Below are 26,103 nucleotides of genomic sequence, written 5' to 3'. Positions count from 1 at the left end.
TAAAAATATATTCAGCATGGAGCTTTGAGTTGGAAATGTTTAAACAAGCCACTTTATTTCAAAGAAGTTTTTGGATTGTTTTTGCCTTGATAATTTTGCTCCTCAGCAACCTGCCACCAGAAATCAAACAAAATTACATCATCCACCCTCAGGCTGACAGAGCTTTTTGATTTATCAGATTTGAATATGATCCAGTTTCAGACTGCAACTTGTAGGAGTGTTGTAGAGAATGCCATAGCAGTAACACCCTTCCTATTTTTGCTCTTTCTTTTTATCTGTAAATAGTTCCCTCTGGTGGTAGAGTTTATGTAAGAAACAAAAAATCCAGTGAAGCAAGAGCATCATAATATGTGTAATTCATAGATGCCCGAAAAGGGCAAAAACTCATGATTCAGCCTCTTGGGAAGGTCATTGTTTTCTTTAGTGGAGAGGTAAGTAATTATCAAGCAACGGAAAATAAACAAATTGCTCATGCTATAGTCTTTTTTCTAAAAATTCTAATTCAATGTCTAACATGGGACCTAGAGAGGAGCAGATAAAAGTAAGGGGAAATAAAGCCAGAATTAGCAAAGAAATTATTAGAATGTGAAATTTTAGTATTCCTCGGACAAAATTGTCTTCTCCCATCGACGCTTGAGGCTCTTTGTAACCTGGTCCCTACTCACTTCCTAATACCAACAGAGATCTCCACATCTGATAAGAAATCAACCATGTAGAATGGGAAGGAGACTATGGCTCACTGAAATTCAAACTGGAAAAGAATGACTGTAATCTTGTTCATCAACCTGCCAGTGCAACTTTACCATATATATCCAGTCCAGCTTTATTACTAATTTATTTTTCAGTTTTAAATGAACCAAGTATTAGTGTTTCCACTGCTTTCCTTTTGGAGCCTGTTCCTTACCTCAAAGGTTCTCCTTGTTAGGAAATTATTCCTAATTTGTAGGTTATATTTAAAATGTCTTATTTCATGTAATGACTCCTTTATAGCAATTGAACTGCTCAACACAATTCTTCTCCCTCTTGAAATTTGTACTTTTCACATTCTTCTGGTAGTTAACATGTTCTCCCAACCCTTAATAATCATTGAGCCAATCTATACATAGTTATAATATTTCTTCATGTTTTACTTTCCTTAACAATTTGTTGTTCTCTGACCACCTTCTAAATGAGCTGACACCCTGACATCTCATGGATATCTGTAGTTCCTACCGAATACTGTATGAATGCTTCAGTCTTTTAGACATAGCCTCTGTTGGTTTCATGTTTTCCTTAGGAGTAAGCAGGAGCAATTCCCATCAAAATCAATAGGAGAGGAGATTCCTCTTATTTTGTTAAAGTGCTACTGGACTGCTTTTTTGTTTTGATAGAATTAACCTTGTTCACTAGCTGAATGACCTGCTTGCACCTCCTTGGAATTCCCCTGACTCTCTGATTTTTGTGGCCAAAGACACCCTTTCTCTGCTGTATTCCTATTTCATCCCCTCTGTGTACAAATAATACTCAGTTTCTTATCTGTGGTCAAAACTGATGGCGTGGGCAAGTTCTTGCACAATGTCAGACCAGAATAAATCACACAGCATTCCCATTTACACCCAGATTTTTTTTACATCTCCTTCACAAACTTCTGCATAGTCCTCTGATGTTCAATAAGGGCATTTTTTCTGGACTGGAATCTGTAGCGTACATTTGAATCTTGTTAGATGCTGCGCTCTTGCTTGGGATGTAGGGAACTGAGACTTGCAGGTGGATGCCTAGATTTTAATGCCAGAAGGGACCATTATGGTAATCCAGTCTGACGCCTGCACACTACAGGCCACAGAACCTCACCCTCCCACTGCTGTAATGGATCCTTAGTCTCTAGCTGAGTTACTGAAGTGTTCAAATCATGCTTTAAAGACTTCAAGTGACAAAGAACTACCATTGACTAGTAACAGACAGAAAGCTGTGCTAATCTATATGCTATCAAAACAAAAAAGCAGTCAAGTAGCACTTTAAAGACTAACAAAATAATTTATTAGGTGATGAGCTTTCGTGGGACAGACCCACTTCTTCAGACCATAGCCTTACCAGCACAGACTCACTGTTTAAGGTATAGAGAGCCAAAAATAGTAATCAAGGTTGACAAATCAGAAAAAAAATTATCAAGGTGAGCAAATCTGAGAGCGGGCGGGGGAAGGGGGGGAGTCAAGAATTAGATTAAGCCAAGTATGCAAAAGAGCCCCTATAATGACCCAGAAAATTCGCATCCCAGTTCAAACCATGTGTTAATGTGTCGAATTTGAATATGAAAGAGAGTTCAGCAGCCTCTCTTTCCAAAGAAGACGACCCACTGAAGAAGTGGGTCTGTCCCACGAAAGCTCATCACCTAATAAATTATTTTGTTAGTCTTTAAAGTGCAACTTTACTGCTTTCTTGCTTTGCTACCATTGACTCTAGTTGAAACCAGCAAGTGACCCCTGTTTCATAGGAGAGCAAAAAAACTCCAAGAGCTCTGCCAGTCTGACCTGTAATACAATTTGTAGTGATCAGTTAGACCAGAAGTGGAGGAACCTATGCCCATGGGCCAAATCTGACCTCTGGTTTCCCTTGATCCAGCCTGCAGAGAGGTTCAGGGCTTCCCTTCCTCTCTGCAGTGGGGGAATCTGCACTAGTGCTCCAGCTCTGCTGCAAGTCTCCCTGGCTTGGTGTCCCTGTACAGGGCTGAAGCGCTAGCACCAGCTCATCCTGCTTTTGGGGCGGGGGAAGGGAAGCCCTAAGCCTCACCATGGGAAGGGAAGCCAGGGGCTGTATCTGGAGTGTGAGAGAGCCCTGGTGCCCTATGTGTGTCTTTTTGTTTCTGAAGGGTCAAGCCATTGAGGTTTGTTTCTTTTTGTTGTTTTTTTATGGTTTGTTTTCTTTGTTTTGTCCTGTTTCTCTGGGACCAGATCACATCAGTGAAGGTGGTTCTTTTTTCCTTCTCACTGGTGTGTGATTCCTGAATGATTTTTCTTCAGTCATTGGCCCCCTACTTAAAAAGAGTTCCCCACTTCCCCACTCCTGAATTAGACTCTGAGCAAGTGGATAAGACTCACCAGCCAGACAATCAGGAAACAATTCATTGTAGTAACTCAGAGCCCTTCCCATCTAGTACCTCCTCTCTGGCCACTGGAAATACTTGCTATTAGCAATCACAGCTGGGCCATGTGCTATGGTGGGCAGTTCATCATGCCATCCTCTCCATAAATTTACCTAGCTGAGTCTTTAAACTAGGATGGTGTTTTGCTCTTTTGAAGGCTGTTCCAGGATTTTACTCCTCTGATGGTTAGTAACCTTCACCTACTTTCAATCCTGTACTTTTTTTTGGACAATTTACATCTCTTTATCTTTTGCCTACTCTGACCCTTAACTTAAACTACTCCTCTCCCTCCGTGGTGTTTATCCCTCTGCTGAATGTACTGAATGGCCTTCATTTGTTAGGCTAAATGTGACAGATGTCTAAAGTCTCCTCTCTCAGGGTGGGTTCTCCATCTGATCATTCCAATAGTCCTTCTCTGTGCATCAGTTTGCATTTATCTTTCATAAATGTGGGAGTCCAGCACTGCACACTGTATTTCAGAAGAGATTTTTACCAGCGCCTTTTACAACAGCAGTAAAACTTTCCATTCTCTACAGGAAGCACCTCACCTGGTGCATCCCAGCTTTGCATTACCCTTTTTCCTGGCCACATCACATTGGTGACTCATAGTCTCCTGTGATCAGCCATTACACCCAGCTTTTTCATGTCTCCCTTTCAACTGATACATCCCTGGTTCATAGCAAAAATTCTCAGGGCGAGACTCTATTTCGTTTCTTCTCATTTCTGTTAGTCCAGTTTTCAAGGTCATCCTGATCTTCTTGTATGATACAGTATTGCCTTCTTACCAATATTGCCTTCACATCCACCTCTGAAGAAAGATCACCTATGTTGAGTGACTACCTGCAAAGGCCACAGAACATTGTCCCTCTGTTATTTAACTGTGAAGACAGACCACCTGTCATCTCTGACCAGCAACCGTGTCTTCTGACTCCCATCCATAAAAACAAACCTGTAGGAGAAATGATATTTCTTATTTTTGCACTGCTGCTGGCAATGGCACTGGCTTCAGAGCTGGGCACCTGGCCAGCAGCTACCATTCTTTGGCTGCCTAACTCTGAAGTTAAGAGAGACCACTTCTTACAAGTGACCACTTTTGCTAACTCCCATGAGTGGTTGCTTTTGGCAGGTTTTACTGTATTCTGGTCCTCCCCCATAGTGGCAGTAACTCTCAACTTTGTGTCCTCCTCAGATTTGATTAGCAAACTCCTGCTTTTTGTCCTAAGGTTGTTAAAGAAAATTATGAATAAAATTGTTCCCAAAACTGGGCTGTGCAGACCTCCACTAAGTAACTTCCTTCCAGCCTGACAGTTCAGCTTCAGCATTACTTGTTATAGTCTCTTTAAACTCTTGTATTAATCTCCAGTTTAACTAATAATGTCCTATGTGGAACTGTAACCGTATAAAAAGTCTTACTGAAATCCAGATATATTAGATTTACTGCATGTCCCTTGTTTAAAAAAAAACAGTTATCTTCTCAAAGAAGATTATTAGGTTGGTCTGGCACAGTCTATATTTTGTAAAACTGTATTGTCCCTTATCCCAATTGCCATTTACATCTATGTTTTTAATTTTCTCTTTCAAAATTTGCTCAAAATTGAGGTCAAATCAACAGGATCACAGATTCCAGTTTCCCAGACTGCCTTTTTTTACTTTATTAAAATAGATACAGTATTAACAGTTCTCCAGTCATAGGAGTTTTACAGCTTTGTTAAAAATCCTCTTATATCGGATTTGCAATTTCCTATGCCAGGTGTGGGGTTTTTGGGGGGTCAGGGGGTGTTGTTTTTTGTTTGTTTTGTTTAATATTCCTTAGTGGAGATTATCTGGGCCCTCCTCAGTTTTGTCCCAGTAAACTGTTAGAATTTAACTTCCACCTTGGCTGTGGTAATTTCTGCCTCCAATATCCCATTAGTCACCCTACAATTACCCCTAACTTTCTCATTACTCTTATTAAAAGCTGAGTCAAAGTATTTGTTCCCTGCTGGGCTGTGCCCAGACAGTCTGATCTACACCCTATCCTGAGATTATCTAATATCCACCCTGTTTAGCAGTCCCGCTTCTTCTTTTTTTGCTGGTTTTTTTTTTGTTTGTATGGCTAAAGACTCTTTACTTTTGGTTTTATTTGCTATAATTTGAGACTGCTAAGAGGTAGCTAAGTTTCTTTTTGAAAGCAAGGATCCTAACTGCACACCTATGTTTTTTGCCTTCATTTTAATCTGAATTATTTCATGATCCCTCAAATCAAGGTTGTCCTCAGCAAACAGTTTGCCACTGAGATCTTTGCTACTTAATAATATTAAATCTAAAATGGCTTCATCTCTTGTTAGCTTGGTGACTATTTGATGAGGAAACATTTCAGCTTTCAAGGAATATCTGGGGCCCACAACTGTGCTTAGCACTTGTCCTCCAGTCTTTATCTGGAAAATTAAAATCTCCCATTATCACACAAATCCAAGTAGCATTTCATTAAAAATATTACAAATCTCTGTCTACATCCATATCCAATCCTGGGGTTCTGCAATATACCTTAGCACTATCCCAAAAAAGCCTTTGTTACTTTTCTCCCTCAAAGTGATTTTTATACAGATTTCATTTTATCCATTCTATCACTTCTAATTTCTTTACAGTCAAGAAAAAGTCTGGACATAATGTTATTACAAAGACATACATCAATATCAAACCACTTCATAGGAGACAAACCTTAAATCAATTGAAATGACCATGTATTTAACTAATAAAGAACATTAATAAGAATTGATTAACATCTCAGAGAATATAAAACCTGTGAACAAGATTTTTTAAAAAATATTATGAGAAATGTTTTTGTAATAATAATGTTAATCTGTAATAGTTGGATCATAGGCATGTGATCCAATGTTCTCCTTGTTAAGAAACTTATTCCAAAAATAATTGCTTTGCATCTGGTGCTTCTTTTACTTTTTTGCAAAGCATCCAGAATTTCTCACAGTCCCCAGGCAGCACAACTTCCTGAATAAGCCTCAACGTAGCAATCTGTGTAAACTAAATTGTATAATCTTGATAGGGTTTATGGATCAGTATGAATGTCTACTATTTTCATGCCTACATAGTAATCTCATGTTTATGCCATTATTTCTGTCCCTCTGGGTGTAAATAAAAGTTGAAAAGTAGAAACAGCTGAACAGTTCTCATGGATGTTTTTAAAGTTGCAGAAGTTGTATCAAACAGGAGAACTTTCTGTATGTTTTTTCTGAGAAGCTGCCACAAGCAAGCTGGATTAGACATATATCGAAATGGTTTCCAGTCCCAGGCTGTTTCTTAATATTACTTGAGAGTGCTAAGTACCAGCATTTATGCACTCTGTCTTCGATCTCAGTTTAGTTTCTCTTTGCTGTGTATCCAAAACAGCTCTTAGTATGTGAGGCCTGAGTCGTAACTGGAACCTGTAGGTGCTACACAGTAGACACTGTGTTACTTTTAACAGGATAGCTTAAGGCACAATCCATTGATCCAGCTTCAAACTAGGAGGGGGCTCTTGGATCCACAGTCTGGATCCTAGTGAGCTTGCTAGGAGAGGATGCTTAGGGGGATGGTGTGATGACACCGCCTCCTGAGATCTGGGGTTGGTAGAAGCAGATATTTCCAATGGCCAGTGATGGGGCACTAGGGCTGTGTCCATACTACAAAAATAACTTTGAAGTTGTTTGCTTCAAAGTACAACTTCGAAGTAAGCAATTTCGAAGTTGAGCATTTACACACACCCTACTTTGAAGTTAAACTTTGAAGTACGGCACTACTCCATTCCTGGGAATGGAGTAAGGACTTCGAAGTTAGGCTCCCTACTTTGAAGTTAACTTTGAAGTTAGGGAAAATATGTGTAGGCTCTCAGCTGACTACTTCGAAGTAGTGCCTAACTTTGCAGTTAACTTTGAAGTTAGTTCCTAGTGTAGATGCACCCTAGATGAGGAGGACTCTGAGTTACTACAGAGAATTCTTTCCCAGGTATCTGGCTGGTGGGTGTTGCCCACGTGCTCAGGATCTAACTCATCACCACATTTGGGGTTCTGAAGAAATTTTACCCTGGATCAGATTGGCAGAGATCCAGGGATTCCTTCACCTTTGTTTGCCGCCTGGGGCCCAGGCCACGTCAAGGTTTAAGCTAGTGAAAGTCCAACATTTACTCTGACTTGAAATCTTTAAATCATGAGTTGAGACTTTAAGTAATTCAGCCAGCTGCAAGGCATCTACAGAAGTGGCTGGGTGAGCTTTTGTGACTTTCAGTGTCTGGAAGGACAGATTAACCAGATGATCATGATCTTTCCTTCTGGCCTTAAAGTCCCCAGTGGTTTGTACTGGGATCAGTACTGTTCAACATGACCATAAATGATCTGGAAAAACAGGTAAAGAGTGAGGTGGCAAAATCTGTAAACGAATACAAAACTACTCAAGATAGTGAACTCCAAAGAAGACTGCAAAGGGAGCTCACAACAGTGGGTGGCTGAGTAACAAAATAAAACAAAACAAAACAAAAGAAAACTGAGCAACAAAATGTGATGTTGCTAAATGCCAAGGGATGCCCACTGGAAAGCATAATCCTAAAGGTACATATAAAATGATGGGGTCAAAATTATTTGTTACAACTAAAGAAAGAGATACTGGAGTCATTTTGGGTAGGTCTCTAAAAAGATCTACTCAGTGTGCAGTGACAGTAAAAAAAAACATTGGGAATCATTAGCAAAGGGATAGATAATTAGATAAAAAAATATATTGCCTCTATATAAATCCACAGTACGCCCACATTTTGAACACTGCATTCAGATCTGATCATCCCATCTAAAAATATTGAAATTGGAAAAGGCACAGAAAAGGGCAACAAAAATTATTGGGGTATAGGACAACTTCCATATGAGGAGAGATTAATAAGACCAGGACTCTTCAGCTTGAGAAAGGGATGACGAAAGAGGGACAATGATGGAAAAATCATGACTAGTGTGGCGAAGGTAAATAAGGAAGTGCCAATTGCTCCTTGTAACACAGGAATTAGGAGTCAGCAAATGAAATTAACAGGTAGCAGGTTTAAAACCAACACAAGCAAATATTTCTTCACACAACACATAGTCAACCTGTAGAACTCGTTGCCAGAGGATGTTGTGAAGACTGAGGCCATAAAAGAGTTTAAAAAAATAACTTGATGAATGGCTATTAAACAGGAAGGGCAGGGATTCTAAACCATGCTGAAAGTGTGCCTAGTCTCTGCCAGAAACTGGGAGTAGGGGACAGGGGAGGGATCACGTGGGCTGCGTATACACTACAGTGATCTTTCGAAATATAATCTTCTGGAAGATCATCTTCTTTCAAAAGAGCACGTCCACACACAAAAAAGCAAATCAAAAGAGCATCCATGCAGCCCCCGCTCTTTAGAAAGAGCAGACCAGAGACTGAAAAATCCAGCATCATGAGGCTCACTCTTTAGAACAAAGGGCCTCTGGAGCATCTACACACGTTTTTTCCTGACAGAATCTTTCGGAAAAAGGCACTCTTCCTCATTTGGGAGAGGAAAGGGGCCTCCAGAAGAAGTGCTTCTTTCTTTTGAAAGGAATTAGAAAGTGAGCATTTTGTTTGTGGACGCTCTGCTTGTTCTTTCAGAAGAGGGCCTGATTTTCTGAAAGGACTTGCTAGAGTAGACACAGCCTTGATGATTACTTGTTCTGTTCATTCCCTCTGGTGCACCAGGCACCTGGCAGTGGATCCTGTGGGAAGATGGGATCCTGGGTTAGATGGACTCAGTATGTAGAGCCCTGCGGAGATACAAAAATGTGGATCTGCATCTGCCAGGCTTAGTGCCTCATCTGGTCTGCAGTCTGTGATCTGGATATTACTTGCATCTGCACAACAAATCTGAAAGGGACTCGGGGGAGAAGAGGGAGCATAGAGCATCAAGGAGAGGGCAGTATCATGTAGGGAAGAGATAGGCAGTATGAAAGCAGGGACTGGTTGTAGTTTATGGGTCACAGGTAAACCATTGCCATCATGCTTCCAGGTGGTGGACTGAAGTGTGGATGCTCCCATAAACCCTGCAGGCATGGGCTCAAGACTTTGAGTAATGACAGTAATACAGTGTAGGGAAAAAGGAGTCATACCAATACAATGGAAATGTGTAGTAGCTCCAATGCAAAAAATCAGGCAAATTATCAAAAATATACCAATGCAAAAACCAGGCAAACTGTTCATGAAACTTGTGCCTGTAGACTAATTGATATCCTGCATCCTGCCTCAGTAAATATGTGCAGAAAATGTTGAATGAACGATTGTCCATCTACTTGGTAAACAGTGGCATTGTAGATGAGGTGCAGAAAGGTTTTTGGAGAGGAAGATAGACCAGTTTATTAAAAACTGCATGGAACATAAAGATTTAATGTAGGAGAAGAGTCTTATTCTTGTACTGCCATGCTGTCTTATGCCATGCTGTGGAGGGAAAGCTTGTTGTACAGAATAGTTGTACCAGACATAAGAGGAAGAATGGGTGATTAGAGAATTTTTGAGTGAAAAGACCAGGCAGGCCAAAGTTGGGAAAATTACATTAAATGTATATCATGTTAAAAATGGAAGGCCACAAGGAATTGTTATCAGCTGACTTTTTTTATATATTACTGGCTGTGTCTAGACTACCTCCCTACTTGGAAGGGGGGATGGTAAGTAGGGTATTGGGAATTTATTAATGAAGTGCTGTGGTGCATATGCACCACTTCATTAAGCAAATCCCCCACCCCGCAGCAACTCTGCAGTGTTAAACTTAGAAGTGCCGGCTCGCGTGTAGCCACAGCTAACGTCAAAATTTTGAGGAGTAAAGGGACTTCGAAGTACTGCAATGTTAACTGTCTTTATGGAGTATAAATAGACATAGGGAAAAGGTTTTCATTTATAGAGTTAATGTATGCTTCTAAATTCCTTTGGAAAGACCATATTGACAGTGTTACAGGTAAATGTACAAGAAGAAGTAATCTGCTTAAAAGTTCAGCTGGGATTGTTTGGGGGGTAGGGGCAGATAAGAAAACACAGTTGATAGTATACAGAGTCTTAATCATAATAGTTACTAACTTTGGCTGTCAAGCTTTTAATAAAAATACAGGCACTGAGAGTTATACATGGTTCATTTATTACAATACCCATATACGCACTACTAAAGATGGCTTTCGTAAAATGCCAGTTACGCTATGGATGGAACTAATGGATCTAACTTTCTGGGCTAAAGTTAATGAGTTGAAATGAGGAAAGTACCAAACAGATATATGAGGATTGTTGAGTACTCATAAGGCGAATGATAGCCCACAATGTCAGAAATCCATATGATCGAGTTAAAGTGTAGAAGCAGAAGTTGAAAGGCAAGGAAAAGTTAATTGTAGTCAAAACTATTAATGGTAGGAAAATTAGTTTAAACAGAAGGTTGCATGTCCAAATGTGAATTCAGATTTATTTTATAAACTTAAGCATAAAAAAGATACAGTTGGGTAATAAAAATGAAGTGTACCAGTATAGAAGTTAAAAAACAAACAAACAAAAGCATTTCTATCACATATATACGTATGTATGCAAAAATAGGGAAAAGTAGTGGTAGCACATTACAGGGGTAAGCAAACTTTTCGCGTCAGGCCCTACTTTTCCTCCCTGCAGTTAGCACCACCCCCCCTACCTTGTCTAATGTAATCCAAACCCATATAAATTTCAGTTATATTCATATGTAGGAAAAAAAAAACCTTCTATCATGTGTAAGAAAATACATAGAACGTAAACATTTTATTAATCAGTATATAAATTTGAATACACAGGCACAAAAACAGTATTTCAGCATTTTTAATGAGGTAGATGAGCCTGAGACTCAGCAGCCGATCATTCTGCACCCTCCTCCTTAGGAAATTTCATGGCATCTGAGGGTCCCACCCCCCACTGTGCACTCCCCTGGCATATTGTATACCAAATGTTGGAATTAGCACGCCGAGAAGAACATATGATTTTGTAGATGTCCCGACAGCCAAACTAATAGCAATAATGCTAGCATTAAACTGCATCTGGGATGTACTCCCAACAGAGTTCATTCTTTTTTGTTTTTTTACTCCGTCTGAGGTCTTCTGATGATACAAAGGATGTCTCGGTATGTGTAAGTGATTTAATCAATGAAATTATATTTTTAATGAAAGTTTGTACTGAAGGGGATCTGTGTAGCATTAACTTGGATCCCAGAGCTTGTTGCGATCAAAGGGAATGAAAAGTGAGACAGAGCAGCTAAAAATGCTGTAAGAAGGGAAAGAATTGGAATAGAAATACCCTGAAGTAAACTGGAACTTAAAAGCTTAGCATAGAAAAGCCTAAGGGTACATCTTCACTACAGGGAAGATCAACCCTGCCACAGTCGATCTGGAGTTCAATTTAGTGTGTCTGGTAAGGATGCGCTAAATCAAACTCACAGGGTACCTCATTCGCAGTAAGGGAAGTCGTCAGGAGCAAATGCTCCCATCGACCTCCCTGAGGGGAGATGGAGTGAAAGCACAACTTCAGGGTACATCAACTCCAGCTACGTAGTTAATGTTGCTGGAAATGTGTACCTTAATTCAACCTTGTGCTGGAGTGTAGACCTGCCCTAAAAAAGAAATATTAAGGAGTTTGGATTAATGAAGAAAGCAGAAGATGGTTTATTTGTTTTTTTGTTTGTTTATTGATTTAGTTTTAATTTGGGCGTAGAGCTTGAGAGTAACAGTATACGTCAGAGCCTAGAAAGGAAAATTGAAGTAATTTAGTTTAGAGTACTAACTGCCCATTGTGACTTAAACAAAAATATCTTTTGAGTGAATAGACATTCCCTGAGAGAGATGGGGCAGAGACAGATAACACACTGCTAAATATTTAGGGATTAGAATTGGTGGCAACTATAGATCTGCAGTGTCCAGTATGTTCATCACTTGCCATATGTAGCAAACAGTAGTGTGGCAAATCCAGCTCTGGAGCTGCATGTGGCTCTTGGATCCCTTAAATGTAGCTCCTCCTAGAGCCATGTGCTGTCCAGCCACTCCGCGCATGCTCCCCACTGCTTGGTGGGAGAAGTGCATGATGTCACCAGCGAGTTGCTGGCATTAAATTAGAATGGGGGACTGGGGAAGGTGGGAGGGCATTTGTTTGGGCGGTGGAGGCTGGGAGAGCCTGGTTCTGGGGAGAATGGGAGGGCATTTATTTAGCATGGGGAGAGGCTGTGCCAAATATGGAAGGACAAGGACCACAAGTGTGGTGAACTTTGCATTCCTATTGGACAGTGCTGCTAGAGATTATTCAGTTAAGTCCATTCAGTTAAATTCCCTCAACAGCCATAGTTAAGAGTGCAGAAGGCCATGATTGGAATCCCCTTCAAAAGAGGTTGTTTGTTAAATCTTTAGAGCAAATTGTGAGCTCTATGTATGCATTCAGTCTCCTGAGGACTGTGAATTGAGAAATAAGGGTTATTTTTCCACTATTTTAGAGGAGGAGGGTAGAGATTGGTATTGAAAATTTTGTGCAGTTTTATATCATTTGAAAGAGTAAATGACATAGTAATATTTTAAAAGTATCAAATACAGACTGAAAATAATCAAATTGCATGTCTTCATCTTCCCCTTTCACCCCAGTATTTCTTTGCCAAAATTTGTATGTGTGCATGTGTTGGAGATTTGAGGGATTCTTATTTTAAAAATGTATCTTTACATGAGGTCAGAATGAAGTTTACAGAGCATTTGGTGAAGTTTAAGAAGAGTGCTGCAGATTTATGCGCCTCGTACACTAGTCCACAGTGTGAAGCTGATGGAGAAGGGGTACAAAAGTGGCAGCTGGGAGTACTAAATGTAGGGGCTATACAAACATTTTCTTTTTGGTACAAGGGGATAATGTTTGGTTTGTGTCTGTTTTGTTATTGTCTACAGCTGTAATCTGTCAGCTTTCTACTGGCAGCCAGTTTGAACCACTCATTTACTGCTGATCTCATTTTTTTAAAATCAGTTCTGTTGTGGTCTCTAGAAGGTAGCTTTTCAGTGTAAGCACTCCCTGTGTCTCACCTCTTTGTCGGCAATCAGTGTAATAGGCTAGAAAACCTGCATCCTGTTTAATTTCCTGGACTTGACTCAACTTCAGCTTTGTGCCATGTGTTCACAAATCTCAGATAATTTTATTTCTATATAAATATATTCTGTGGGTCTGAGATTAGTGTCTTTCCCTTTTTAAAAAAAAATCAGTCTAAATGCTGTTGTTGAAAGTCAGCATGTTTTAATCCTGCTGTTACATGGTGCTCAAGTGATAAGTAAAAATTTAGTGAAGGAAAGTAGAATATTACTTCATTTTGTAAACATGATTTAAATATTTGACCAAGTTAACCTCTTAATTGTATATTTTTGCTTCTTCTGAACACCGTTTCTCAAAGTGAGATTGTTGATCTATGCTTTTTATGCAGCTTCCCATACCACTACACACTCATAAGTGTTACTAAGACCTAGGCTTATTGACCTTTTCTGTGAGCTTTTCTCTGAAGGTGCTGAGGTTTTAATTCTAACATGCAGTAGAAGCCCAGCTATCTGACGTTCAGATAACTGGCACATTTAGTTAACCAGCATGCCCAACTAAGGCCGGCGGGCATGGGGCTGGTATTCTGGCCAGGGCTAGCTGCAGTGGGATGAGCTGCCACAGGGCCGGTGTCTTGCTGCCTGGTGGAGGTTGAGGGGTAGAGCAGGGCCAGGTGCTGGCCACAGCTCTACGAACCGTCACATTTTATTATTCCGGGAAGCCAGATAATAAGGGTTTTACTATAACTCTTTCTTTCTACTGACTCAGTATAGACAGCTGCAAATTGTTTCCCACCTGATACTGAGAACATAACATCCAGTTAATTTCTGGAGAGGTAATTTGTGCACCTGAGAATGCAGAGTCTCCTGAGTCACCATCATAAAGGAAAATCATTTCCTCCAAGGGCCCTTCCCAACATTCCACTCATAATCATGTATCCTAACCATGAATCACTAAGGTCCTCCCTAATGACAAGAGGCTTTACGCAAGATGCTGCACGCACTTCTTTGCAGTACCATCTGACACTAATACCAGCTCTGTGTACATTCCTTACATCAGTTATCTGTCAGAACTTTCAGGGTGTAGAGATTCTATAAATACCCAATTAGGAGTTAAGACAGTTTACCTGTAAATGAAATGATGAGAATCTAGTGGATTTTATCAGTTTCTCTCTCCCTCCACAACTAGCTCTAGATAAGCGTACTTAAGTGTTCTACACCTCCATGACTCCGCCATTCTGCCTACTTCGTTCTTCTTTGATACCGTGTCAAGCACCACAAAGGAACTGCTTGATATTGAGCTGGAGTAACTGCCTTCCTTGGCCCCACAGAAGAGATGAAGAGGTCCAAGACTCAACATACAATTAACTGTCCTACCCCACCTCAAAGTCCTAATTGTGGGACTCAGGTTCTCCCATGCTGAATCCTTAGAAACTGTTCTTTTTATTCTGAGCAATATATAAAGAGTGGTAGTTATATATTGTTACTGGAAGGTGTTCTCTATTCCTGGAAAGTAACAGGAAGATCAGTCTCTTTCTCCTTGCCTCTTGTCAGAGGATCTTTCTAGAAGAATACTCCTCCTCCTTTCCTGGTCATTGTTTGTTCACAAGAGGAAAGAGGTCACAAACTGATGGTGCAAGTACTAATTTTTTTGTCGGACTGAAAGAGAGTTGTGAACCAGAGAGAGCTTGATACACTTGTTTCACAACTACTAAACATTCATCCCCTGCTGAGGAGTAATATGTGAACCAGAAAAGACCCTGACCCTCATTAAAATGGTCCAGTTGCTCTTATGCACAGTGCATTCCCTGGCACTCTCATATATAGATGCATATTTTGCCATTACATCATATTAATCTCCCAAGGATTCAGTTATCTAATGCCCTGATTTAAAATGCTGTATGTTTTTATATATACTCTAATACCAGAAATGAATGTTCATATTTCCTTGTAACTTCTCAGTGAAGATTAATGTGCTTGTCTTTGCTTCATAGCAGCAAGTCATAATTAACTGCTTTGTCAGGAGTTGTGTTGATGATTAGGCAGAGGACTGCTTGGTATCTGAGAACTGAGAAGGACACCTTATTTGTAAAGCTGAAGAAAGGAGGAAAAAAATGTATAGTAATGTTGGGAAATGTTCATTAATGATTTATATGCACGGAAATATTTGTGGATCATTCCATTTTATTTCTTATTATTTTGCATCACCAGATGAGAAATATCTGTTGTCTTAAATTGGGAGGAGGATAAATGGACTATGTGGCCTCCTGGGTCCTTTCCGTCTCTAATGTCTGTGAACCTGCAAAAAGATATACAGCAGCATTGATGAGAATAACAAATGTTTACATTTATTTTCATGAAAATGATTCGTGGCATGTTGCTGGCTGGAATGGGTTTTTTAGATTGTCCTGTTGGTCTACAAAAATCCTTTTTTTTTTTTTTTTGACCTTTGTACCTGATAAATGCAGGAATTGTCTTAAAGAACTTCTGAATATTTCATGCTGTGTCTGAAGGTCTACAATGCAGAGTGAAAAAAATAGAAAAAGAGAAAACAGTAGACAAAGTATAGTGTGACTGTTCATAGTGAAATGGTTGGATAAATAAAGTTGTAAGATTGTTGTTCATTAAACTGTACATTTTTCCTTTCAGCCAAGGAGTATTGCAAAGTAATATTTCCTTATGAAGCACAGAATGAAGATGAACTGACAATCAAAGAAGGCGACATCGTCATACTTATTAGTAAGGTAAAGGTAGCATTCTCACTTAATAAGCCAGAATGCATCTTTCAGATATATATATATCAACACCATGCTGCAGTACTATAGGTCCATTTTGGGTAGGTTGCTGGGTTTTTGTTTTGGTTTGTTTATTTGGCTTGCTTTGGCTTTGCTTTTTATTTTTTTTTATTTTTTTATTTGTTTTTGCATGGAGTTTAGTTTTCTTTGTCTTTTAGTAAGTATATGATTTTACTAAATGGCAAGTATGTGGTAATTGAGTGTGTGTGTGTGTGTGTGTGTAAAAATCAGTGAGTTTCTGTGTATGTGTAACTCCATTTTGACCCCTTATCTTTGGGCTAGTTGTATATACAGATGTATATACAGATGTCTATACAACTAGCCCAAAGATAAGGGGTCAAAATGGTGTTACACATGCAGAAACTCATTGCTTTAATATTATTACACATTTGTAATGAAGAGCGTAATTTCATCGATATAGTAAATATACATGGTTAAAATTTGTGTGAAAGAACTGTATTCTACTTGTAAAATTAGCCAAAATTCTATTAATATCTTACTAATAATTGGAAAAAAATTGATTTTTTTACATAAATATTTGTATATGTCTGAACATTTGCAAATTATTGCATTAGCTGTCTATACTGGCACTATTACAAATTGTTCAGATAATTTAAAAATATTTTGAATATAAATGAATTTAAAGAGTCAGTATACATATTCAGAGCAAATGAAATTCAGCATGTCAAAACTATGTGAGTACTTGTTTGTCTCTGTCCTTTCTTTGTTGCTAACATATTTTATATTTATTCAGCTTGAATTGAAGGAATGTGGTACTTCTTTTGAAAGCATTCTTCCACTCCCATTTCAGGAAGACCTCCTTCTTTTGAAAGAAAATGTGTTTAGACGCTCCAGGGGCCCTTTTTTCCGAAAGAGCAGTCCTCATGGTGCCTGATTTTTTGACCCCGACCTGCTCTTTCAAAAGAGCAGGAGCTGTATGGACGCTGTCTTTTGAAAGAAGTTCTTTTGGAAGAGATGTCTGTAGTGTAGACTAACTGAGCAGCCAGTACACAGTTAATTTAATAAGTATAAATAAGTAGGACATGTAAAATATGTTCAAGTTGTTCCTCAAATGTGGCTGTGGAAGTTTCTGATGGGCATGACAACGACCAGAATGTGACGATGAGGACTTTTAGTGCCTTCACTTGAGCAAGAAGGGTGGGGGGGAGAGCTAGGGAAAGCATTAGAACATTGAAGATAACAATCTAAACCTTCACACACATGCATGGTTACACATGGTTTTTTTCTTGTCAAGAGCATGTTTGGAGTTTGAATTCAGAGGATTGTAACTTTTCAGCTATCTTTTTGTTCCCGTCTTCCCCCTTTAGTCTCTGTCAAAATACAGAAAACCTATTGTTTTGCCAAACAAAATCAGCTCCTCTTATCCTTTTGTTCCATTCGTGTACATGGTCTTTCCTGATGGATGCACAGAGAAATTACAAGAATTGTTATGCTGGAGATGAATCGTGCAAGCTGTGTTGGAAATTGATTTCTAGGTACAAGGTGAATGTGAAATAGGTTGAGCATGTTTTCCTCATTAGTTTGTTTATTAACCAATATTGGAGTACTATAATTGTTCTAGATTACTTGTTTATAGCTGCTAACAATGATGAACTTGCATGCTTGCATGAAAAATTAAACACAAGTCTTGTTAACTTTGGATCTCTTTACTTTTTCTTTTAAAAATTAATGTGAAATTATTAAACTCAGAAGGGTAGCCATGGTAGTCTGAAGTTTCACAAACAAGCAGTCCTGCATCACCTTAAAGATTAACAGATTTATTTATTAGGTAATGAGCTTTTGTGGAGTGGTTTGTGGGTTACCCGTGAAAGCTCACTACCTAATAAATAAATATGTTAATCTTTAAGATGCTGCAGGACAGCTTGTTATTTAAAATTAATAAGTTCACGCAAGAGAGCTGTTTCCTCCCATATATCCCTCTTCATCCTTGATGCAGCATATGCATACCTTGCCCCTTGTGAGCAAGGGCACGGGGCCGGGGGTTGGATGCCACTTGCGCTGCTGCCAGCCTCTGGGTAGCTTGAATCAGTCCATAACTCCGTGACAGTGCTGCCTAACAGCCGGAATCAGTAGTGCCTAGCCATTGGTTCAGGGCAACATGGCCTAATGGCCAGAGTGAAGGGGTTGCAGACAAAGCCCCAGGAAGGGGTCCTGGCCCTGCACTATTGCAGTGGACCCCAAACAAGGCTCTGGCTGTGCAGAACTGATCTGCCACGCACTCAGCAGAGAATCCTGCCACAACATGCTGAGTTTGCCTTTTGCTTGGCAGGGAATCTCACTACAACACACTGGGCTTATCCGGGTGGAAGCTACCACTCACACACCCTCCCTGGGTCACCTCCTGTCAGTTCTGGAGTTGCTGTGATCCACATAGCTGTAGGATCCTCAGAGTCCTTACGCTCCACTGCACCAGTCTCCCCCTGTGGTTCTGCCAGCCCTGCAAGCTCGTTCCAATCTCCTGGGTCTCCAGTCTCTACTGATGGGGTTACCTCTGGAACTCCAGTAGCAGGACCTTCCTCTCCATCATTCAACCCAGACTGAGCTCCTCCCTTTTATACTGCCCCAGTGCTTGGAGCATGCCCAGTGTGGCTGGAGGATCTTCACTCAGAATTTCATCTTAGTTTTTGAGAACCGTTCATGGTTTATAGTAGTAGTAATGAGTTTAGGGTTTAGTTAAGTGTTAGTTTAGCACTGGCTGCCCTGTATGATTCCGTTAGAAGGGGTCAAGCATTGTCCATCACAGAGGGGATCATTCTCAACAGGAACTCTAGCACAAGATGTTTGTTGTGTGAGGGATGCATTAAAAAGGGCTGCTCCATCTGCATGTCATTCACACAGAGAACCTGGGGGCGAGAGACTTGCATTGAAGCAGCAGCACCTTCAGGAGCAGGCCATGTGGCATGCTTCTGCATAGAGGTCTTCCTCTGATCAGCAATGGCCTTTGGACTCGACAAGCAATGCCTTTCTGTATTCTGGCTCTGGGGTTTCCCCCAGGTGGCAAGAAATAGGTCCTATAGAATGAACCAGAACTATTCCAGGGCTTGCAGAGACTTCTCCTCTGCTTCTGAGAGGACTTATGACCAGCACCATATGCCCTCTGGCATGTAGAATGGACCAGATCTCTCCAGCTGCTCCTTGGTACCAAGGTCAGCAAGAGCCCCAGTGTTGACTCTGGTTCAAGCAATGGGGTATCCATTGAATCAGCTATCGATAGCAGCGGCAATACCACCTGTCTCCATGCCAGAGGTACACCTGGTAGCATCAGACCTACTTTGCCTCTCAGTCCCAGACCTTCCCGGAGTGGTAAATATGTTATCTGGTGCCCTGGCATTTACCAGTTCCTTCTCTATTATGCCCCCTGGCACCTTCTGTCTGTGCTGCAGAGCATAGGTATGGCAGTGCATGCCACCTGGGCCACAGACTATCGATTTGAAGTCAGGCCCTGCTCTGAAGGCACCTTTGACATGGAGCATCCTTTTGCGCTGTCATTTTCTTAGTGGCAGAGCCCATGTGAAATATATTACTGGCTTTGATGTCAATGCCTGTGCCAAGTGGGAGTGTCTCTTAGTCTGTGCCAGTTCTCCACTGCGCTTCAGCACCACTACTGCCTCTTTATTGCGCTTTAGATTACTCTGATTGGCCGTTTGCCCTTCCAGTGCTGGCTCCCCCTTTGTCACCACAGGACCTCTGGGATTCTTGAAGATCCGACCTCACCTCCTCACCATATATCAGGGGTCAGCATCGGATTACTATCAATGTCAAGATTAACATCTGTCCTGCAACAGGAACTGAGGGTTTTGGCCCAGGGCCTGCTAGATACTAAAGTCTTATCTGTAAGCCCAGTGGCCTCCTTGGAAATCGTGGGACTCTCCTCAGTCTCTGAGGTCCCACTCTTCTGTTTGCTCCAGAGCAGGATCAGCAGTCCTGTCAGTGGCCACAGTGCAGAGATTTTGGTTTATCACACCTCACAGAACAAGTTAGTGAGGCAATTGGTTTTCATTCCTGTAGCTTCTACCATTCTGAATCAGTGGAAACCTTGTCATCCCATTACAAGCCTCTCCAAGCAATCTCAATATTGATCCGGAAGAACATGATCTGCAGGTTCTGCTTCCTGTGGCAGGGGGCATAAAATACGCTGACTCTCTCTGGTTGTCTAGTATCAGAGGGGTAACCAAGTTAGTCTGTATTTTCAAAAGCAGCAAAAAGACCCGTGGCACCTTATAGACTTACAGATATTTTGGAGCATAAGATTTTGTGGACAAAGACCCGCTTCATCAGCAGGTCTTTGACCACAAAAGCCTATGCTCCAAAATATCTGTTAGTCTATAAGGTGCCACAGGTCTTCATATATATATATCTATATATATATATCTATATATATAGATATATATATATATGGCATCCACAGTGAACACTACTTTTCTGGATAGTTCTTCTACCTGTGGCAACACAGTTTCCAGTTCAGTTTTTTTTTACTGCGGGGGAGGGCAAGGGGGTGAAAATTGCGTATCACTTGCAAATGAGTTGGGGAACATTAACTTGAGAATTGAAAAAAAAATGGCATAAAAAAGTTTATCAAGCCTCATGCTTGTCAGCCATTGCAGTTCCCACCAAGAATTCCCTGCAGGAATTCTTATGTTGTGTTTACTCTCTTGGTAAATTATTTACAATAATCCATTTTTCAAGATTCTTATACAGAATTCTGATAATAGAAAGTGAAGTAGTGAAATATGTGGAATTTTAGCAGACTTAATTGGCTTTCTCAGACCCTGTCAAAATTTTTATTTACCGGGACTGAACTTCTATTTTGATTGCAGTCTTGTCTTTCTTTACCTTTCACCTCTTCAACAGCCACAAAAATCATACTTTATAGCAACTTAGTAAGACTCTGAAATGATATCTGTTCGGGAGATAGAGCCTGTTTTATACTGAAAGAGAACACATTTCTCCAAAAATGTAACATTTTAAAGACATGGTGTGATTTACTGGAATATCTGCAACACAGCCGCTGATGTGGAGGTGTGGGTGGGGGACCTCAAAGGAGACAGTTGATCCAGGGCTCAGCAATTTAAAAGGGCCCGGTCTCCAGGACACCACTGCTGTTACTGTGGAAGCAGCAGTGGCCAGTTCTCCAGGCCCTTTAAATCACTATCCAGAGCTCCATGCAGCATAATCTGGGCAGCACTGAAGGCTGGCTGGGGAGGTTAAATACTACTTCCAGGGGCCCAGAGCTGAGCTCCTCCCCACTACATTGTCCAGGCCCCAGCAAAGTCTGTTGCCAGTGTTGACCTCGTGGTGTATTGGAGAGGATGATACATGATATTGCTGGTGGATGTCATCTCAGTGAGCATGTGAATGAACAGTTTGCTAAATTTTACAGGTGGAAAGTTTTTCCTAATGATTTTTATGGTTTGTGTGATTTTCATTACTGACACTTTCTATGGGCTCTTCACAAATGTGCAGATGTTTGACCCCCCCTGAGTGATTGCAACATTACCACATTAAAGAAACTTGCCTGCAATAACAGAAAAAAAAGAAAAAAGTTGGAAGCATTTTTGTTTTAAATTGAGACTGTGGCTCCAGTCTCAAGAAGCTATAAGAACTGTCTTTAAGAACTACCTTTTATCCTCCTGTTGATTTCCAGAATTCTTAACTTCCTGAAGAAGTTCACATGGATAGTCACATAATGAAGCTATGCTAAGTGTTTCTGTTTGGCTAGGAAGACACTGGCTGCCAGAGCAGGAAAAATTATTTAATTATTAAAGGGGCCTTTTTTTTAAAGGCGTTCGCATTATGTACAGTTTTCCTAATAATTCAACTTTTCTCTTTCTCTGACAGATAAAGCAGATGAGGGACAAATATGGGGACTTTCAAGTCAACCAGAAAAAAAATCAGTAATCTAATTTATTGCAGTAAATAGAAACTGTGTTCAGTTTTCTCTCAAAGTAGTCACTGCCAATGCTTTTTAATTTGCAATAAATGTTCACTCTAGAAAGCCATCATTCTGTTTCAATAATTCGATCACGTGCAATAGCCATGTCAGCCTTGCATACAATTACTGAAACCAATAAGGTGAGTGAGCATCAAATAGCATTTCATTTCATGCAAGAATTCAAGAGCCACCGTCTTTAAGTCTTAAAGGAATAACATTAGTCCTCTTTCTGAGTAAGGACCTTATCTTTTTTCCTTTGGGACTTTGAGTATTCTCCTAGTGAAAAAGAGGAATAATCAGGAAGATCTCAAAATACTAGAAAATAAACACAACTCTTACATAGTTGGCATCACAGAGACTTGGTGGGGTAATACACATGACTGGAATATTGGCAAAAAAGGGTATAACTTGTTCAGGAAGGACAGGCAGGGGAAAAAAGGAAGGAGGTGCCTTATATATTAAAGATGTATACATTTAGACTAAATGTGAAATGCTAATAGGACACAGATTTGTTGAGAGTCCCTGGGTAAGGATAAAAGAGGTAAAAAGCAAGGCTGATGTCATGGTAGGGGTCTACTACCGACCACCTAACCAGAAAAATTTGGTGAATGAGGGTTTGGGTGTTTTTAACCATTAATAAAATCATTCAGAGTACAGGACTTGGTGGTGATAGGGAACTTCAACCATATAGACATCTGTTGAGGAAAATAATACAGCAGTTATCCAACAAATTCTTGAAATGTATGGGAGACAATATGTTTATTTCAGGAGGTGGAAAAAGCTACTGGAGGGAGGCTGTTCTAGATTTGATTTTAACAAATTAGGCAGAAACTGGCTGAGAATTTGAAAGTGGAAGGTAGCTTGGGTGAAGGTGGTCATGAAATGGTAGAGTTCGTGATTCTAAGAATAGGAGGTAGAACAGCAAAATAAAGACAATGGATTTTAAAAGGCAAACTTGGAGTTAGTAGATAAGGTCCCATGGGAGGCAAGTGTAAGAGGATAAATAAAGACAGTCAGCAGTTTTCAAAGACACATTGGTAAGGGTGCAAGAGCAACTATTCCACTACATAGGAAAGATATGAAGTACAGCAGGAGACCGCTCTAGCTTAACCTGAAGATGGCGATCTAAAAATCAAAAAAGGAGTCCTACAAAAATGAAATACGGTCAAGTTACAAAGGGTAAATACAAACAAATAATACAAGTATGTAGGGGCAAAACCGAAAGGCATCACAAAACAACATCCAATTAGAGACATAAAGGATAATAAGAAAAAAATTCTGCAAATATATTAAAAGCAAGAAGGAGCCCAAGAACGTGGTAGGCTCAAAACTCAAAGAAGAGAGGAAAAAACAATAACAAATGGTTTACACCAAGAAGGTTGGTCGTGATGTGGATGCCGAACACATTGAATGCCAGTGAAAATGAGGCAGGCTCAGAAGTCAAAGTAGGGAACAATTAAAAATTACTTATGCAACTTAGATGTCTTCATGTTAGCAGAGCTAAATGAAATGCATCCTGGATTGTGGAGATATCTGAGCCACTAGCTGTCATCTTTAAAAAATCTTGGAAGTCAGGAGATATAGTGCCCATCTACAAAAAGAGAAGTAAGGACAACCCAGGAGGCTATGGACCAGTCAGCTTAACTTCTGTACTGGGAAAGATAATGGAACCAAAAGTTGAGGAATCCATTTGCAAACATCTAAAAGACAATAAGGTGTTAAGTAACAAGCAGGACTACTTTGCAAAGAACAAATCTCAAACCAACCTGATAGATTTATTTGATAGGATAACAAGCCTTGAGGACAAGGCAAAAGCGGTAGATATGGTATACCTAGATTTTAGCAAAGCATTCAATACAGTCTTGCACAAGCTTCTTATTTATTAGTTAGGTAAATACAACCTAAATGGGGCTATTATAAGATGAGTGCATAACTGGCTGGATAACCCTTCTCAGATAGTAGCTGATAATGGTTCATGGTCACTCTGCAAGGGCATAACAAGCGGGGTTCTGCAGGGATCGGGTTTGGAACCAATTCTGTTTAATATCTTCATCAATGATTTGCATAATGGCATAGAAAATACACTTACAGAGTCTGTGGCTAATACCAAGCTGGGAGGGGTTGCAAGTGCTTTGGAGGATAGGATTATTATTCAAAATGATCTGGACAAACAGGATAAATGGTCTGAGGTAAATAGGATGAAATTCAACAGGACAAATGCAAAATACTCCACTTAGGAAGGCGCTTTCAGTTGTGCACATACAAAATGACTGTCCAGGAAGGAGTACTGCAGACAGGGATCTAGGGGTCAGAGTGCACCACAAACTAAGTATGAGTCAACAGTTTGACAATCTTGCAAAAAAAAACAAAAACAAAAAAACAAACATTGTTCTGGGATGCATAAGCAGGAGTGTTGTAAGCAAGACACCAGGTTACTCACAGAATCACGAGCACTTTCTCATGCTCCTCTACTAACATCATATATGCCATCATGTGCCAACAATGCCCAGATGCTTTGTATAATGGACAGACTTCTAACTCCCTTAGACAAAGGGTTAAGGGGCACAAAACAGACATCAAAACACTCCAGATCCACAAACCAGTTAGTCAACATTTTAATGGAACGGGGCATTCTAATAATGACCTAAAGGTATGTGTGTTACTGAAAAAAAAGAAACTTTCGCACCGTTCTTCAAAGAGAAACAGCCGAGCTGGCTTTTATATTCAAATTCGGCACATTAACACGTGGTTTAAACCAGGATGGGAACTTTCTGAGTCACTATAGGGGCTCGTCTGCATACTTGGCTTAATTTAATTCTTGGCCTTCCCCCCCCACCCCTCCACTCTCTGATTTGCTCACCTTGATCATTTTTCTCTGATTTGTCCTCCTTGCTTACTGGTTTTGGTTCTCTGTGCCTTAAATATTGAGTCTGTTCTGGTCTGGCTATGGTCTGAAGAAGTCAGTCTGTCCCACGAAAGGTCACCTAATAAACTATTTTGCTAGTCTTTAAAGTGCTGCTTGACAGCTTTTTGTTTTGAAGAAGTAATTCTTTCGCTCTACTGTGCATTGATTATCCCTCAGCTGGAGTACTGTGTTTGCTTCTGGATGACACATTTCAGGGAAGATGTGAAAAATTGAAGGTCCAGAGAAAAGCAACAAAAGTGACTACAGGTCCAGAAAACATGACCTCTGAGACAAAGCTGAACGAATTGGGTTTCTTTACTCCAGAAAAGAGAGAAACTGAGAGGGGATGTAGCAGTTTTCAAGTATCTGAAAGATTGTGACAAGGAGGAGGGAGAAAAATTGTTCTCCTTAATCTTTAATGACAGGTTGAGAAGCAACTGAGTTAAACTGAAGCAAGAGAAATTTAGGTTGGACATTAGAAAAAACTCCCTACTTGTCAGGGTGGTTAAGCACTGGAATAAATTGCCTAACAAGGTTGTGGAATCTACATGATTAAGAGCAGGTTAGACAGCTACCTTTCACGGATGGTGTAGATCAGGGGTGCGCAAAGTGGGGGCAGGCCCCTTCAGGAGGTGTGAAATTTCATATGCTGGGGGGTGCAGCATGATCAGCTCTCAGGTTACTGTTTTTATGTATTCACATTTATGTACTGATTAATAGTTCCTACGTTCTACAAACTTTTCTTACACATGCCAAAAGTTTTTTCATATGAGTATAGTAAAATATCTGCCAGTTTGGATTAGATTAGACAGGTTGGGGGTGGGGAACTGCCAATTGCAGGAACGATAAGCGGGACCCGACATAAAAAGTTTGCTCATCCCTGGTCTGGGTGATGCTTGATCCTACCGTGAGTGCAGGGTACTGAACTTGACCTCTCGAGAGTCCTACCAGCTCTATGATTCTATGATTATTTTTCTAAATACAATTGATAAGTTTATTTTGAGTTAAACTTCAGATGCTCTTGATCTGTTTTTCATGACTCATACAACAGTTAAAACTGAAATTTAAAATGAAGTAGCCCAGAGAGCAGAATACATGGATCAGATACATCATTTGTTTTCTGTCTTTCCATAACATGCTCAACATCAGATTTCATAATTAGATTTCCATAGTGTTCAGGTAAGAAAATAGGTCTGCTTAGAGCTGAGCATTTCATTTCAAACTAGGATAAGGGCAAAATCCTGCAGCCTAAGTAAGAACTGAAAGATTTGAATAAGGGG

At 40.2% G+C, this 26,103-nt stretch overlaps 1 protein-coding gene across 6 annotated transcripts in view; it reads left to right on the top strand.

Moving 5' to 3' along the window:
• The window catches only part of SH3KBP1 (SH3 domain containing kinase binding protein 1), a 335,142-nt gene that overhangs the window by 244,170 nt on the left and 64,869 nt on the right, over positions 1–26,103 (top strand). For 5 of the 6 annotated variants that reach the window (XR_012643836.1, XM_074983363.1, XM_074983361.1 and 2 more), the window contains one exon: positions 15,820–15,914. The exons of the other annotated variant lie outside the window; for it this stretch is intronic. Coding sequence is in view for 4 of the 5 variants with exons in the window: in XM_074983363.1 (XP_074839464.1) it covers positions 15,820–15,914 (95 nt within the window). In the remaining variant the exon portion in view is untranslated. The remainder of the gene's footprint in view (positions 1–15,819; positions 15,915–26,103) is intronic. 6 annotated transcript variants of the gene reach the window in all.

This window comes from Carettochelys insculpta, chromosome 1 (genome assembly GCF_033958435.1).
Source record: "Carettochelys insculpta isolate YL-2023 chromosome 1, ASM3395843v1, whole genome shotgun sequence".
NCBI lineage: Eukaryota > Metazoa > Chordata > Testudines > Carettochelyidae > Carettochelys > Carettochelys insculpta.
This window is presented reverse-complemented; position numbering and strand designations above follow the sequence as displayed.